At 43.6% G+C, this 12,792-nt stretch overlaps 1 protein-coding gene across 1 annotated transcript; it reads right to left on the bottom strand.

The window, feature by feature from the left end:
• Positions 1 to 826: 826 nt before the first annotated feature.
• Positions 827 to 9,332, bottom strand: FAM89A (family with sequence similarity 89 member A). Its single transcript, XM_084828087.1, has 2 exons — positions 8,935 to 9,332; positions 827 to 2,003 (listed from the first exon to the last, which is right to left on the bottom strand). The coding sequence occupies exons 1-2, from the start codon at positions 9,217 to 9,219 to the stop codon at positions 1,845 to 1,847; spliced, it is 444 nt and encodes a 147-aa protein (XP_084684213.1). The 5' UTR covers positions 9,220 to 9,332; the 3' UTR covers positions 827 to 1,844.
• Positions 9,333 to 12,792: the final 3,460 nt, after the last annotated feature.

The following is a 12,792-nucleotide window of genomic DNA, read 5'->3' as shown; positions in this document are numbered from 1 at the left end:
ACTTGCCTCCAGATTCCAAAACAAATGTTCTTCTAGTTCATATTACACTAGTTATTCACACCTTATCATATTCCTACGTGGAAAAACACATTCTTGCCGCACATAAACTTTGACTGGGTTTGCATGGTCGTGGGGGTAAAAAAAAGCTATTGTGGCTTCCCCCCTGCCACCGCGCCTAAGCCAGTTGTTTACATAATTACCTGCACTGCAGCGTGAGTTGGCATGTTGTCTAAACCTGGCATGGGCTTCGTACCCACCCTACAACCCCTACTGCATGTTGGGAGCATGTTCAGAGAGAGAAGCATCCCACAACTACACATAGAAAGATCATCTCACAGGTTACCTGGTAACACATCCTGGGTACAGTTTTTATCTCAATTTCTAAATGGAAATTTGTAGAAATTTGGTCTTAGTGGTTAAGACGCTGAACTGCAGACCGGAAGGTCAGCAGGACAGCAGTTCGAGACCAGAGTGCCACGTGACAGAGTGAGCTCCCGTCTTCAGTCCCAGCTCCTGCCAACCTAGCAGTTCAAAAGCAAGAAAAAGTAGATAAATAGGTATCGCTTCGGCGGGAAAGGTAACAGTGTTCCGTGCACCTTGGTGTTCAGTCATGCCGGCCACATGGCCATGGAAGCGTCTTCGGACAGCGCTGGCTCTTCGGCTTAGAAATGGAGATGAGCACCACACCCTAGAGTCAGACACGACTGGTTGGGGACACCTTTACCTTTTAAGGTGGATTGTGGGTTGGTATCTTCACTTCAGTCTGCAAGGCAGGCTAATGTCCTTTGAAGCACTAATTTACTTACAAACATGCACAAACACACATACAGTTTGTTAAAAAGTTTAATAAATTACAATTTAAGCTTGAATTTTCAATCATAGTCACTTATAAAAACAAAGCTGCATATATTAGCCTACACATTATTTCCGCAGGTCCTTGTAATTTGTGAAAAACCAAGCTCACAGCTTGCCTTCCAAGCATTTTAGTAGTATAAAATATATACTACTGTTCTCAGTTCATATAAAATTTCCTCATGTGACTATCAGTTGAACAACAAGCACCTAAAGTATACTTGTGTAAGTTTGTGATAGTGCAAAGCCACACAATGAGGCAGACTGATTTGCTTTTACTGTATTTGAGTAAAAATATACAAAATGTTAACAAAACAAACTTCGATTATATTGGTTTAAATAGCTAAAATGCATACTGACACATGGTAGCAAAAGGGGAAATGGAGTGGATCACTGGAGGGAAAGGCTAAGCTCATCGATGTATAAACTTTGGGACACAAAAAAGCGATATGGGCTTTTAGAATATTTGACACTGCAAAGTCCATCCAATATGGTACCGGAGCAGATACACATTGGTCCAACTGATCTGGGTTTTTAACAAGTCTTTTTTTTTTTAAAGCCATAACACCGGTTAAAAGGTGATGATAATGTTTACAAATACATGAATTCCATATAGTTATAGCTACTGCTTTACATGTCAGAACACTCCAGATGTCATTGCTTTTTTGTGCCATCCAAAGCTACAGCTTATAGAAAGTTATTTGCCAACATGTACAAGGTAAAAACACCCAGTGCTCAAATTATACTGACATGGCCTGTCAAACGTGCTTGAGGATGCTTCAAAATTTGTCACACATTGCTTTCCTAAAGCAGGATTCACACGGTCTGTAACTTGGGTTGACAGCATGCCAGAAATAAATGGGCTGCAAAGTAGTAGAGCCTCTTTTTCTTCAGCACAAGGCAGAAATGCACTTAGAGTTCCAATTACATACTGATGATCTCACAACTGCCAGCCACATCCAAGCTAAACTCTCTGGAACAGCTCCATGTTCTTAGAAATATTCCTCTTCTTCATCAAAAAAGCCATTTTCCAAAGCATACGCACAGTCTGCGCTTGATACAGCTTGGCAGGCACCTTTATATTCTTGAATTGACTCATAAAGGGAGTAGAGTTGACACAATAATGACATATCTAGCTGCCGGAGGCCAACCTTTAGGAGAGAAAACATACACACACATGTTAGTATTTATGGCTTAATTTTACTTCTAAAATGCTGACCCTTGCACATTTTTTCTACCCACAGTGACTTAACCCAAAAGATCAGTGTTGTACCTGACAATTACACAATATAGTAGGATGATTAAATTACTTAGGAGATTCCACCCCACTGAACATGACATGAAGAAACAGCTGTGGGGAATATGCTGCAGAACACAGGGTGCAGTGTGGCAAAGCATTCCTGATGCTTAAGTCATGGTACCAGGCCCTCTTTAATAACAGAAGATCCATATAATCTTAGGCAGATATACTGCGATAATGGGAAACTAGGTGTGATCAAAACAGAGCTGTGTCAGAATTGGGTCGCTGCCCATTTCCCTATAAAGCCAGCACGTGGGTACAATTTAATGTGCAAGGAGGGGTGCCAGGAGAGGAGGCACTGAACCTGGTTGGTTGCTTTTACTCCCTAGCCATTTTTCTCCTGCTGTGGGTCCCAATCACAGAGCCCTACTTGGAGAGATGCAGCTGGAGAGAAAAACAGCTTCATGGGAGGGAAAGCATGAGCAGAGAAAGCATTCAGCGCTCTCTTCCCACCCGTGCTGTGTTTTAAATTCCACCCCACCTCATTATAAGAAATCAGCACAACTTGATACTGGCAAACTGGCATGCCCATCACATCTAGTTTGTCCCCTAAAGAGCACTCCGATCGATACACTTACTTCCCATATTGTCTCTGGATGCCAGCCAGCTATCACAGCAAGTTTGTCCTAGTCATTCCACCTTTCCCCATAGGCGTTTTAAGGGAAAGCGTTCTGCTGTGTCTGAATGTGGTTAGCTTAAAAAAAAGGCTGGTAGGAAGTAAATCAAAGATGTTCTAAACACTGCTATTCTTGAAGCAAATTAAACACAGAACGGCCCCAGGTATAACTAAAGCCTATCAGTATTTTATGATACTGTTTCACTTGTTACATGGTTCCTTTCTTCCTGCACAGAGATCCTTCCATGAAGGGTTGTATGCATATGGAGGGTAGGGGTGTATCTTGGATGGGTTGTACTATGGCTTGAATTTTCTTTTTGCCTCCAGTAACCTATTGTTCCACAGATCTTATAAGCTAGTTGTCAGTGGGTCTTCTGCTGAACTCCATTTCTTAGCCATATGCAACAACCTTCACCTCACACGGGCACTTTTATTTAAGGCAAGGGAAGGCAACCTGGTGACCTCTAGATGTTCTAGACCACAATTCCCATCAGCTCCAGCCAGCATGGCCAATTGTCAGGGATTATGGGACCTGAAGCCCAAAACTTCTGGAGAGCACCAGATTGTCCAGAATATGTACAAGAAACAATATGAAGATGGGACTGGAATGAATTGGAGTACGAAGATGATCAAGCACACCATCACATTTTCTCCCATCTCTTATGCAACTCTTACAAAACCATGCTTTTCCAGAGCATCCTCTCTGCAAAGGGCTGAAGCCACTTCTCCTGAAAGTTAAATCCCTATATACTGCAGCATCCAAGGTCACAGCACGTTATTTTATTCTGCTTTGCAAAAGGTGATAAATTACCACCAGACATTAAGTCTACTCCCCCCCCCATTAAATCTAGTGATGATGACCTCATTTGCCCATCAAAACCAATCACTCACTTCCAGCTAATGGGCAAAACAAACTTTCAAAGGTGGCTTGCCTTGTCATAGTACAGCTAGAACATCTAGGTATACGTAAGATAAGGCAGATAGGAAGCGTTGTGTCAGAGGAGAACAACAAATACAGGTAGCTGAGGGGGTGGCAAACTCAAGGATTAGAACAAGAGGTGGGTGCAGGACAAGCAAGTCAAATATATAGGCTAGATATTAGGCAAGCAAACTCGACAATAAGGTTAGCAAATCTCAGGAAAATATATAACTTCATTTTCTATCTGAAAGATACAAGGAAGATTGAAGGCATAGGGTGTAACCCTGTCTAATTTCTTACCACTGAGATATAATCTCAAGATTAAACAGAAACCACACAACTAGGCTCCAGCCCCCATACATACATCTTCACTACCTTTATGATTAGGAACAGTGTTGTTGAAGTCTAGACTAGCTACGCTTCCTCTCACTCTGTCTACATATTGACCCTGGAGCAAAGGATTCTGACAAAGGGTGGAGTGATAAGTTACGTTAAGTGTATTTGCATTTGTGTGTGTGCATGCATTTTAAAATGGCAGCCATGGAGTGCCCCCCCACCCCTGCTCCCCAAATGTGGATAGTTGTACGAGTGGAGGGAAGGTGAACTCTTCCTCCCCATAAAAGTCTTCCCATCCCACACACTATTTATGCTGGGAGCATAGTCCCTCCAGGGTAAATAGCCATTTTGGTGATCCCTGTTGCTGCTTTAAAAAAACAACAACCCCCAAACACATGTACACATTTAATATACTGTATAGTTTGGCTCTAACTCTGCAGCCAGTCAAGGCAACCCTACCAGCAGTATCTAAACCTGGTCAGGAGACTGATCTCTTAAGTGGGTGGCACGGAGCTGTATCATTCTGAGACATCCTACATCTATTTATACGTACATCTACAGAATTTAGGTGGTGAGTACTCCTGTGAAAGGACACTTGGTGCAAAAAAAAAGGCATTCTGCCCAATGAACAGTCCAGACCAGCAAGTGTTGGAACGACACATTGCTAACACCCCTACAACAGCCTCTCCGAACCTGGTGCTCTCCAGATGTGTTCAACTACACCTCCCATCATCCTCAGCCACTATGGCTGTGCTTGCTGGGGATAGTGGAAGGTGTAATCCAACACGTCTGGAAGGTGCTGGGGTTTGGGGGGGTGCTACCTTAGAGATACTTTGCCTTAGGACTCCAGAAACAAACATCTAACAGGACCTCAACTCCACTCTTTACCCAGGAAAACAAGGGCAGGACATGTCATGCAGGTAAGCAGGGGGAGGAGGGGAATTCTATGCCTCAAAGTAGGATTGCGGCAGATGTCTTTCATGCCACCTCACAAGGGGTGAAGACTGCTGCAGATGTCTTTTAGAAGTGTCCTATACAAAGGGTATAGGGCATGTATGCACTATATAGAGGGGGGGGCTTGTTGACCATGGACACATACATCCCCTTGTAAGTAAGTTCCCACCATACACTGACGAAGGCAACAGGGAGTATGCACAGACATACACACACACACCCCTCTGTTGGTGAACCTGAAGAATTCTGTTCAAACTACTGGCTGGCCATGATCTTGTTTGCCTTGTGGAATCAAAACCACATGAAACAGCACAGAGTTTCACTGCAACTCCCAGCAGGGAATGGGCGAGTATTGTTTCAGTGATGAGAGTAGCTTCCCCAGCAGATGAATCTCCAAACATGGATATCAGGGGGGCTACCTAAATAAATCTCCCACCTCTGGAGGCAAGGTGGGTGGCTAACAGGAATCTCAGAGGTAGCACCCTATCTGTGGAACTCCCTCCCTATATCCATTCATCTGGCACCTACTCAGGTGATCCTTAGGTGCAAGGTAAAAACTGTAACAAAAATGACTAGCCTTTTTGCAGTTCCAGAGTATGATTAACAAAAGAACACACCCAGCAGCAAATCTTGAATCACTTTAATAGCATATATCCCACCTGTTTCAGGTTGCAACACCCAAAGTGGCTGACAATTAGCACAGGCACTCTGTGGCAGCTGCTGACCAGTATTCATTATACCAGGGATGGAGAACCTCTGGCCCTCCAGATGATGTTGGACTCAACCTTCCATTCACCTCAGTCAGCATGGTCAGGAAGGATGGGAGTTGTAGTTCAACAACACCTGAACATCCAGAGGTTCCCCATCCCTACATTGTACTGTCCCCATGACTCTTTGCTCTTTCCAGGCATTGGATGCTTGCCACTCCCAGGGCACCATCAACTACAAAAGAGCCTATAGCCAGAACAACAGCAACAGTGATCGGAGTAAATCCAGCTATTCCTCTATGAGAGTGCTGCCTTTTGTTCTAGGAGGGCTGTTGTATTCTGTAAGCTACTTGACAAGACATGTATGTGATCGGTGAAGCCATACCTACCACAGCGTACCCAGGGTGTGAACCTGGGACCTCATGTGTGCTACACTGTGCTATTCCATAGAGTTACAACTTCATCTACAGCCCACCCTCAGCCCTGGGTAAATGGCTGGCTCTGTAGCCTGGGCCCCAAGGGATTAGAAATGTCCCATGATTTGTCTTTCTTTGATCTGGGTCTGTGTCACAGAGCCACTCTGTGGAATGTGACGCATGAGTTCTAGCCCTGTATCCTCTCCCCACTCCCTGTCTCTTTTTGTGCCCTGTGAAAATGTAGTTGTGGCTTCATTGTTCTGCTGTCTCTCCCCCCACCCCCAATTTCCCATGCAAGAATAGCTCTTTTATCCAAGGCAAAAAGTTTTATATACCTAATAATTAAACCTTGCTTCACTGTGGACAAAACAGCTTGTTTACCTTGAAGCTCCTCTCTTGTTAAAGACACACGTTCAAACCTTTTAGACTGTGGAATTTTAAAAAGCTTTTGTTTGACAATGAGAGAACTCTTTGTCAACTAGATGTACATTAAGACAAATGAAAAGTCATGCTGGATATTCAAAATGAGTTTAGCCTACTCTTTATTTGCTTACATGGTTTCCATGTGTGGCAGTATTTCTAGTAGTTCTGTTCTCAGTCAAGTTTACAAACTGATGTCAATCCACTACTGTAAGCAGTCCAGCAACCCAAGAAGCAATCCTGTGCGATGCAAAAGCCTATTAAGCCAATTGACCCACATTTCAGAAGAAGGAGAAGTTAAATCAAAGGTGGGAAAGAAGCAATGTCTGATACAACTGACATTCCACTTTCTGAAACTGAACAAAACACTTCTAATCCAAATGCTGAAGATACATTGTATGCATGCACAATATGCAACTAACACTATTAAAGGAAGACAGGATGAAAAATGTGTTCTAGCTAGAACAGAATTTTTATAGAACTGAAAGATTAAACTACATCCCTTCATTTTAGGAGGAAAATAGCTTTAACTGAAGGTTTTTAGCAGGAAATAAAGGGAGAAGGGCAGAGAATGAGAAGTTTAACTGGGAAGAGACGGAAGAGACTTAAGAGGGCCTTTTCAAAAAGTACTTCAGATGTTATCAGGAATCTAAGATTTTCTGGCTTCCTGAGCTCCTTTCATTGTAGTTCCATTTTCTCTTTCTCCCACATGAGGAATGTTGCAGTCACAATCCCTAGATTGGTCTTAAATCCCATAATAGCTACTTAGGAAACCACCATAGGCCTAGGTCCAGAGAACAGCACAACTAGTTCCACATACCCAAGGAGACTTTGGGCTTGTGTTTCTAGAATGGCAGCACACACACACCCCCACCTCTGCAAACCTCTTTTTGAAATTGCCAGGAGTTTTTAAAACAGTTGTGATGTGGCATTGGTGTCTGCTGTTCAAAGTAAAAAAAAAAAAAAAACGCACTGAGCTAAGCAAAATCGCTTCCAGGTTCCTCTTTTTGTTTTCATTTATTTATAAAAACATTTATATATCACCTTTCGGTCCTAAGAAAGAATCCCACAGCAATTTACAATTTAAAATCTTATATTTAAAAAACAGAGCATTCAAACAAGACAATATAAAAACAGCTACAGAACAGTGCACAACAGGCAATATTAAAATACAGAAAAAGCTTCGTAGAACAGAACTGTTTAGTCACCTATCTAAAAGTCAACAAAGAAGATGGTAATCTAACCTTGCTTGGGAGGGAATTCAGCAATCAGGCTGCCACCTCTTATTACAGTATTACTGGCTCAATAGAAAATAGGAGCTTCAGGGGCATGACAATGTGGCAAACTAGCATTTTCTTATATTTCCTGAATCCAGCTTAGCATTTATGTAGCACATTTCAAGTATCCAAAGCACTTTGCCTACTACTTTGTCAAAATCAAAAACAGCCCTGTAATGTAGCACAGCAGAACTATCCCCATAGGGCAAACGTGGGCTTGAAGCAGAGAGAACGGCAGCAGCTTGCCTATGGCCACCTATTGAGTTTGTGACCAATGTGAGATTTGAACCTGAGACTTCTGTACATGAAGATGGCACAAGAACAACAGTTAGGGCCTAGTTTTCAGTGTCTGGCCAAAAAGTGCCCAAACATATCATATTCAGGGAATTTGTTGCCTGTAAATGCCAAAAATTTCCCAGTCCCCCACACTAGGAGCAACTACCATCTGGCCTGGATATAACGTACCTCTTTAGCTAGGCACCCTTTCATTATGCTTACTTGAGACCGCTTGACACTTTTTACTATCAGGTGTTCATTTCATGAATACATTTTAAAAATGAAATATCCAGGCATACAACAAACAAGGGTTTTCAATCGTACGTGCATCATCCTGGCATGCATAGTACAAAGCCAAAATTGCCAAGAGTTGCCTGGCTGCCAAAACGTCTACAGTAAAAACACCTTATGGAGGAAGAAATTTATTCAGGCATAAGTTTTGTGGACATTAGCCCACTTCATCAGATGCAAAGTGGGCCATGTAATCCACGAACATCTATGCCGGAATAAATCTGTTCATCTTTTAAGGTGGCTCTTCCTGGTTTTTGCTGCACGTACCCTCTGGAAATTGTGAAGAGTAAAGGAACTGCACTTTTCACATGTTCAGAGGCATTTCGTCCCACTTCCTCGAAGCCAGTGCTGGACTTGCAATCAGGGCCTGAGGCTTAAGTTCCGGCTCCAATTAAGCAGCTTAACAAAATCGCGGCACACAGACGGCACAAAGAAAAAAGAGAGGACTAAAACGAACGAACAAAACTTATTAGGCAGCTATACGCATGCACGGGTCTCCCAGCCAAGGAAGTCGCCCCTTCTGGCCGCGCCTGAGCGGCTCCCGGCTGGCTGCTCCTGCTGCTCACTCACCATCTCTTTTCGGAGCAGGGCCAAGGCGGCGTCTAGGTTGGGAGGCTTCGGCGGCCGAGGGGATCCTCCTCGGCCCCCGCCGCCGCCGCCGCCGCCGCTGCTCCGGCTCAGTTCGTCCTGGATGCGAGATTTCTGCGCGTAGAGCCGCTCCAGGTCCCGCCAGCGCCCCCCGCCTCCGCCCGGGCCGCCTCCGCTGGAGGAAGAATTCAGCAAGCCGCTCAGGCTCTTGGGCAGCGGCGGCAAGCCCGACCCGCCGCTGCTCCCGGGCAGCCCTGACGCGCTCATGCTGCTCAGGCGGCCAGCCGCTCGCCTCGGCGCGGCTGGGCGAATCTGGGGCGAGAAAATAGGAGTCGTCGTCGTCGTCGCCGCCGCCGCGGCGGCAGCGCCGCCTCCTCCTCGCGGCCCGCCCAGAAAAAGACTGTCCGGCTCCGCTCGCGGCCCGCCCCGCCCCGCTCAGCCGGCCTGGCCCCGCCCACCGCGGGAACCGGCCCCGAGAGGGGAGGCTGGTGGCTCCGATTTCGGTGGGGCTGTGTGTCCATTCTGGGTTTCAGCCAGAACCAGCCAGAGCTCTAAGGAGCTGTCCAAGGTGCTGACGCTATGTTGGGGGTAGGATTCATCACCTCGGACAGTTCCTTTAGCGTTCTGGCTGGATCTGACGGAAACCCAGAATGGATGCACAGCCCCACCGAAATCGGAGCCACCAGCCTCCACTGAGGAGGGGCTCGGGCGAGCTGAGGTAAAACCAGCGGGTCGGGGCTGAAAGGCAGCAATGGGATACCCGTCGAATGGTGCCTGGGTGGACAGCCTTGAGTTACACGAGGCTCTTCCTTCTTGGGAGAGAAAGGGAGTTCCTTTTCTTCAGCTAAAGGGGCTTGAGGTAAAAGAGGAGGAGAAGTGAAGGGGAATTTGAAATATGTCTGTTAGGACCAAGCAAAACCCCACAAAATGTGCAAAATGTGCAAACTTCCAAGTTCTCCAAAACCCTTCCTCAGGTTCTGGAGAACTCCAAATCATGCACACTTTTGTGGAGTTTTGCTTGGTCCTAATAAAAGTATTGCCCAACTGTGGAATTTGGATTTTTTTTCCCCTCATGGACCACCATGGCTATCTTTGTTTAGGGGTTTTTTTTAAAAGTGAAATATTTATATTTATTTGGTTTATTTTTAAAAAAATCAAGTGTACCTAAAGGTAGAGTAGCGAAGGCCCAGGAGGGAAATTGGGGGGGGGGGGGAGGCTTTCACCTCCTGCTTTTTCTTCCGAAGGACTTCTTTTCCAACAGAAAAATAGGAAATGTTGGTGATCACTGAAAAAAAATGCCTGTGAAATATTTTCTCTTTTGGAATGAGTGAAATGCTTTTTAAGATAAGGGTTTGCTTATTCAAACTGGGTAAGATGAATACTTTGTAAACATGTAAGACAATCTACAGCATTAGATAATGATAATTCTTGTGTACACAGGAATATATACATGTAAATGTATACAACACTTAAATCTAAGATGCATTTCTGCATGGTGCTGCCATCTTTATGAGAGGAGCAGACAGGGCCTTCATTGCTTCTAAATTCCTACTTGCCTTCTTCTGGTGATCTGTGATCTTGAAGATACTAGAAGAAAGTCTCCTGCATCTGCTGTCCTTATTTTGCTTGTACAAAACTAAAACTCCCATCCTCTATGTAAAACTCTATCTAAAATTATATATAAAATCAAAATACTGTTAGAAACAGCACACAAATGTAAAATCGCAGCACTAAAAACCACAACAGGTTAAAAACAGCAGACCATTAAATCCATTAAAAGATTATTAAATATATAAAAGCTTGCTGAAATAAAAAGGTCTCAAGTAATTGTCTAAAAACAAAAAGGGAGCCTGATAAATCTCTGTAAGGGCTTTCCTCAGTTTTGGCAGCATCACTGAAAAGACCTTTTAAAAACATTAGCAGAAATTATTTCTATCTGCTGTTCTACTTTTAAATCTGCTGTTTACTAATTATTGTTTTATTGAGGATTGTTTTCACCTGTTCTTATTGATAGTGCAGTCAATCTATAGTAAAACGAAAATAGCCTGATTTAATTCAAAATTATGTTTTACTTTATTTTACAAGAAATAATTTTGGATTGAGTCACCAAAAGGCATCTCAGAGACAGCAGTGTCAATGTTCAGTCACAGGAAATAAAGGAAACAGGACTTCAGTGACACATAAGAGACCCGGATGTCTTATAGCAGGAAATAGATAAAAGTTCAGGAAACTTATTTCCTAGGCTGAAGAAAAATACATATGCCGCTACATAGGTCTCTCAGAAACGGGCATTTCAGTGCACCTAAGTGAGCAGCTAGATTTCACCCTCATTGTGAAAACAATGGAAAGAATATGTAAAACTCTAGAAAAGAGTGAGTGATACTGGTGTGAATTTGATGAAAGAAGGGATGTAAGCAAAGAAATATGAACTCATGATTTATTTTTATGGATCCATAAATGAATCAGCTGGCCTACCAAGGGTGATATGTGTGCAGAAACAGGGCTCACTTCCTTGCCTTCCCCACCTGCACAAAGGGAGATACAGGACAGAGGATGCCCTTCAGCAGGCATGTAATGTTTCTGTATTGTGTGGGCATTGCTTAAGAGATGATCAGCACTACTAGAGTTTCCCAGAACTGGTGGTGGGTGGGAGCAGAGATATAGAGAGCCCCAGGATAAAGGCATGACCCCAAATCTACCTCTCTTAAATTTATCCCAACTATGAGGTAAGTCTGCCTCAAGCGGCAAATGTTAGGGCACCTTTAAAAGGCAACAATAATTATCAATTATATTGTGTATTATTATATTTGTTTACCATCATGGAAGATCAATTAGATTTTGTGCCTCAGGCATAAAAATGTCTTTGGCCATCTCTGTGCTCTCCCCCCACCCCTGCCCCATGGTACCTCACTGGTCATAGTTTAAGGACATATGAGATGATGGGAGCAGGTGGGTTGTTTTTTATAATCCCATCTTCCAATGCAGAGTTAAGCAGCCATGATGGGCATCCAGAGTAGGTATTGCTGTCCGCTGAAATGCAGCCTTAAAGGACACATTTTTACCATTATGAATAGTAACTTTACTATTGACTCTTTTCTCTGCCATGTCACCAGGTTCAAAAAACATGTACTCTCATCTTAAACATATTGATTTGGAAGGAACAATTGATACAATCTAATTGTTATGTTGAGGATGTGAGTAGATCCATACATAATTTCACATGGTTGAAGTGTTCATGTGATTTGTTCATCAACTCATTTCAACATACATATAGCATGCCACTGGAAAGCTGACAACTATGGACTGAGCATTGGCAAGGTCAATATGGACTAATTTTATTTATCAGCAATATTTACATACTGGTTCTCATTTGAAACAAATCCTGAAGTGGTTTACAAAAGAATAAAAACAAACAAAACTCACACAGACATACACACAATGGTATTGTGAGGTTGGTACAAAGATCACTCATGGTTGGGAGAAAGCCAAAGCAAACAGTTAAGTTTTCAATAAATGCCTAAAACCTGCCAGCATCTAGGTCCTGACGTACCTCAGAGGGGACATCATTCCACAGGGTGGGCGTCACTGCAGAGAAGGCCCATCTCTGTGTCACCACAAAACGGAAATCCACAGGCCACAGAATGGACAACAGGAGCTCCCCTGAAGATCATAGTAACCTGGGAAGTTAGTATAGGTGGAGATGTTCCTTGGGGTAACCTGGCACATGGTAAAGGAATTGCGTGACAGTTTCATCACAACCATATTTTCAACTCAACCTGCATGATACGAGTACAATCCTGTATATTGTACAATCCACAACCCATATTAGTTTACTACCTT

Source organism: Heloderma suspectum, chromosome 1, assembly GCF_057233095.1.
Source record: "Heloderma suspectum isolate Gila_16-S chromosome 1, 16-S_ref, whole genome shotgun sequence".
Taxonomy (NCBI): Eukaryota; Metazoa; Chordata; class Lepidosauria; order Squamata; family Helodermatidae; genus Heloderma; species Heloderma suspectum.
This window is presented reverse-complemented; position numbering and strand designations above follow the sequence as displayed.

Excerpts from the sequence above, each read along its gene's own strand:
- FAM89A (XM_084828087.1), bottom strand. The coding sequence starts at position 9,219 with ATGAGCGCGTCAGGGCTGCCCGGGAGCAGCGGCGGGTCGGGCTTGCCG. Across the intron at positions 2,004-8,934 it reads CCCTGCTCCGAAAAGAGATG|GTTGGCCTCCGGCAGCTAGA; the intron begins GTGAGTGAGCAG and ends TCTCTCCTAAAG.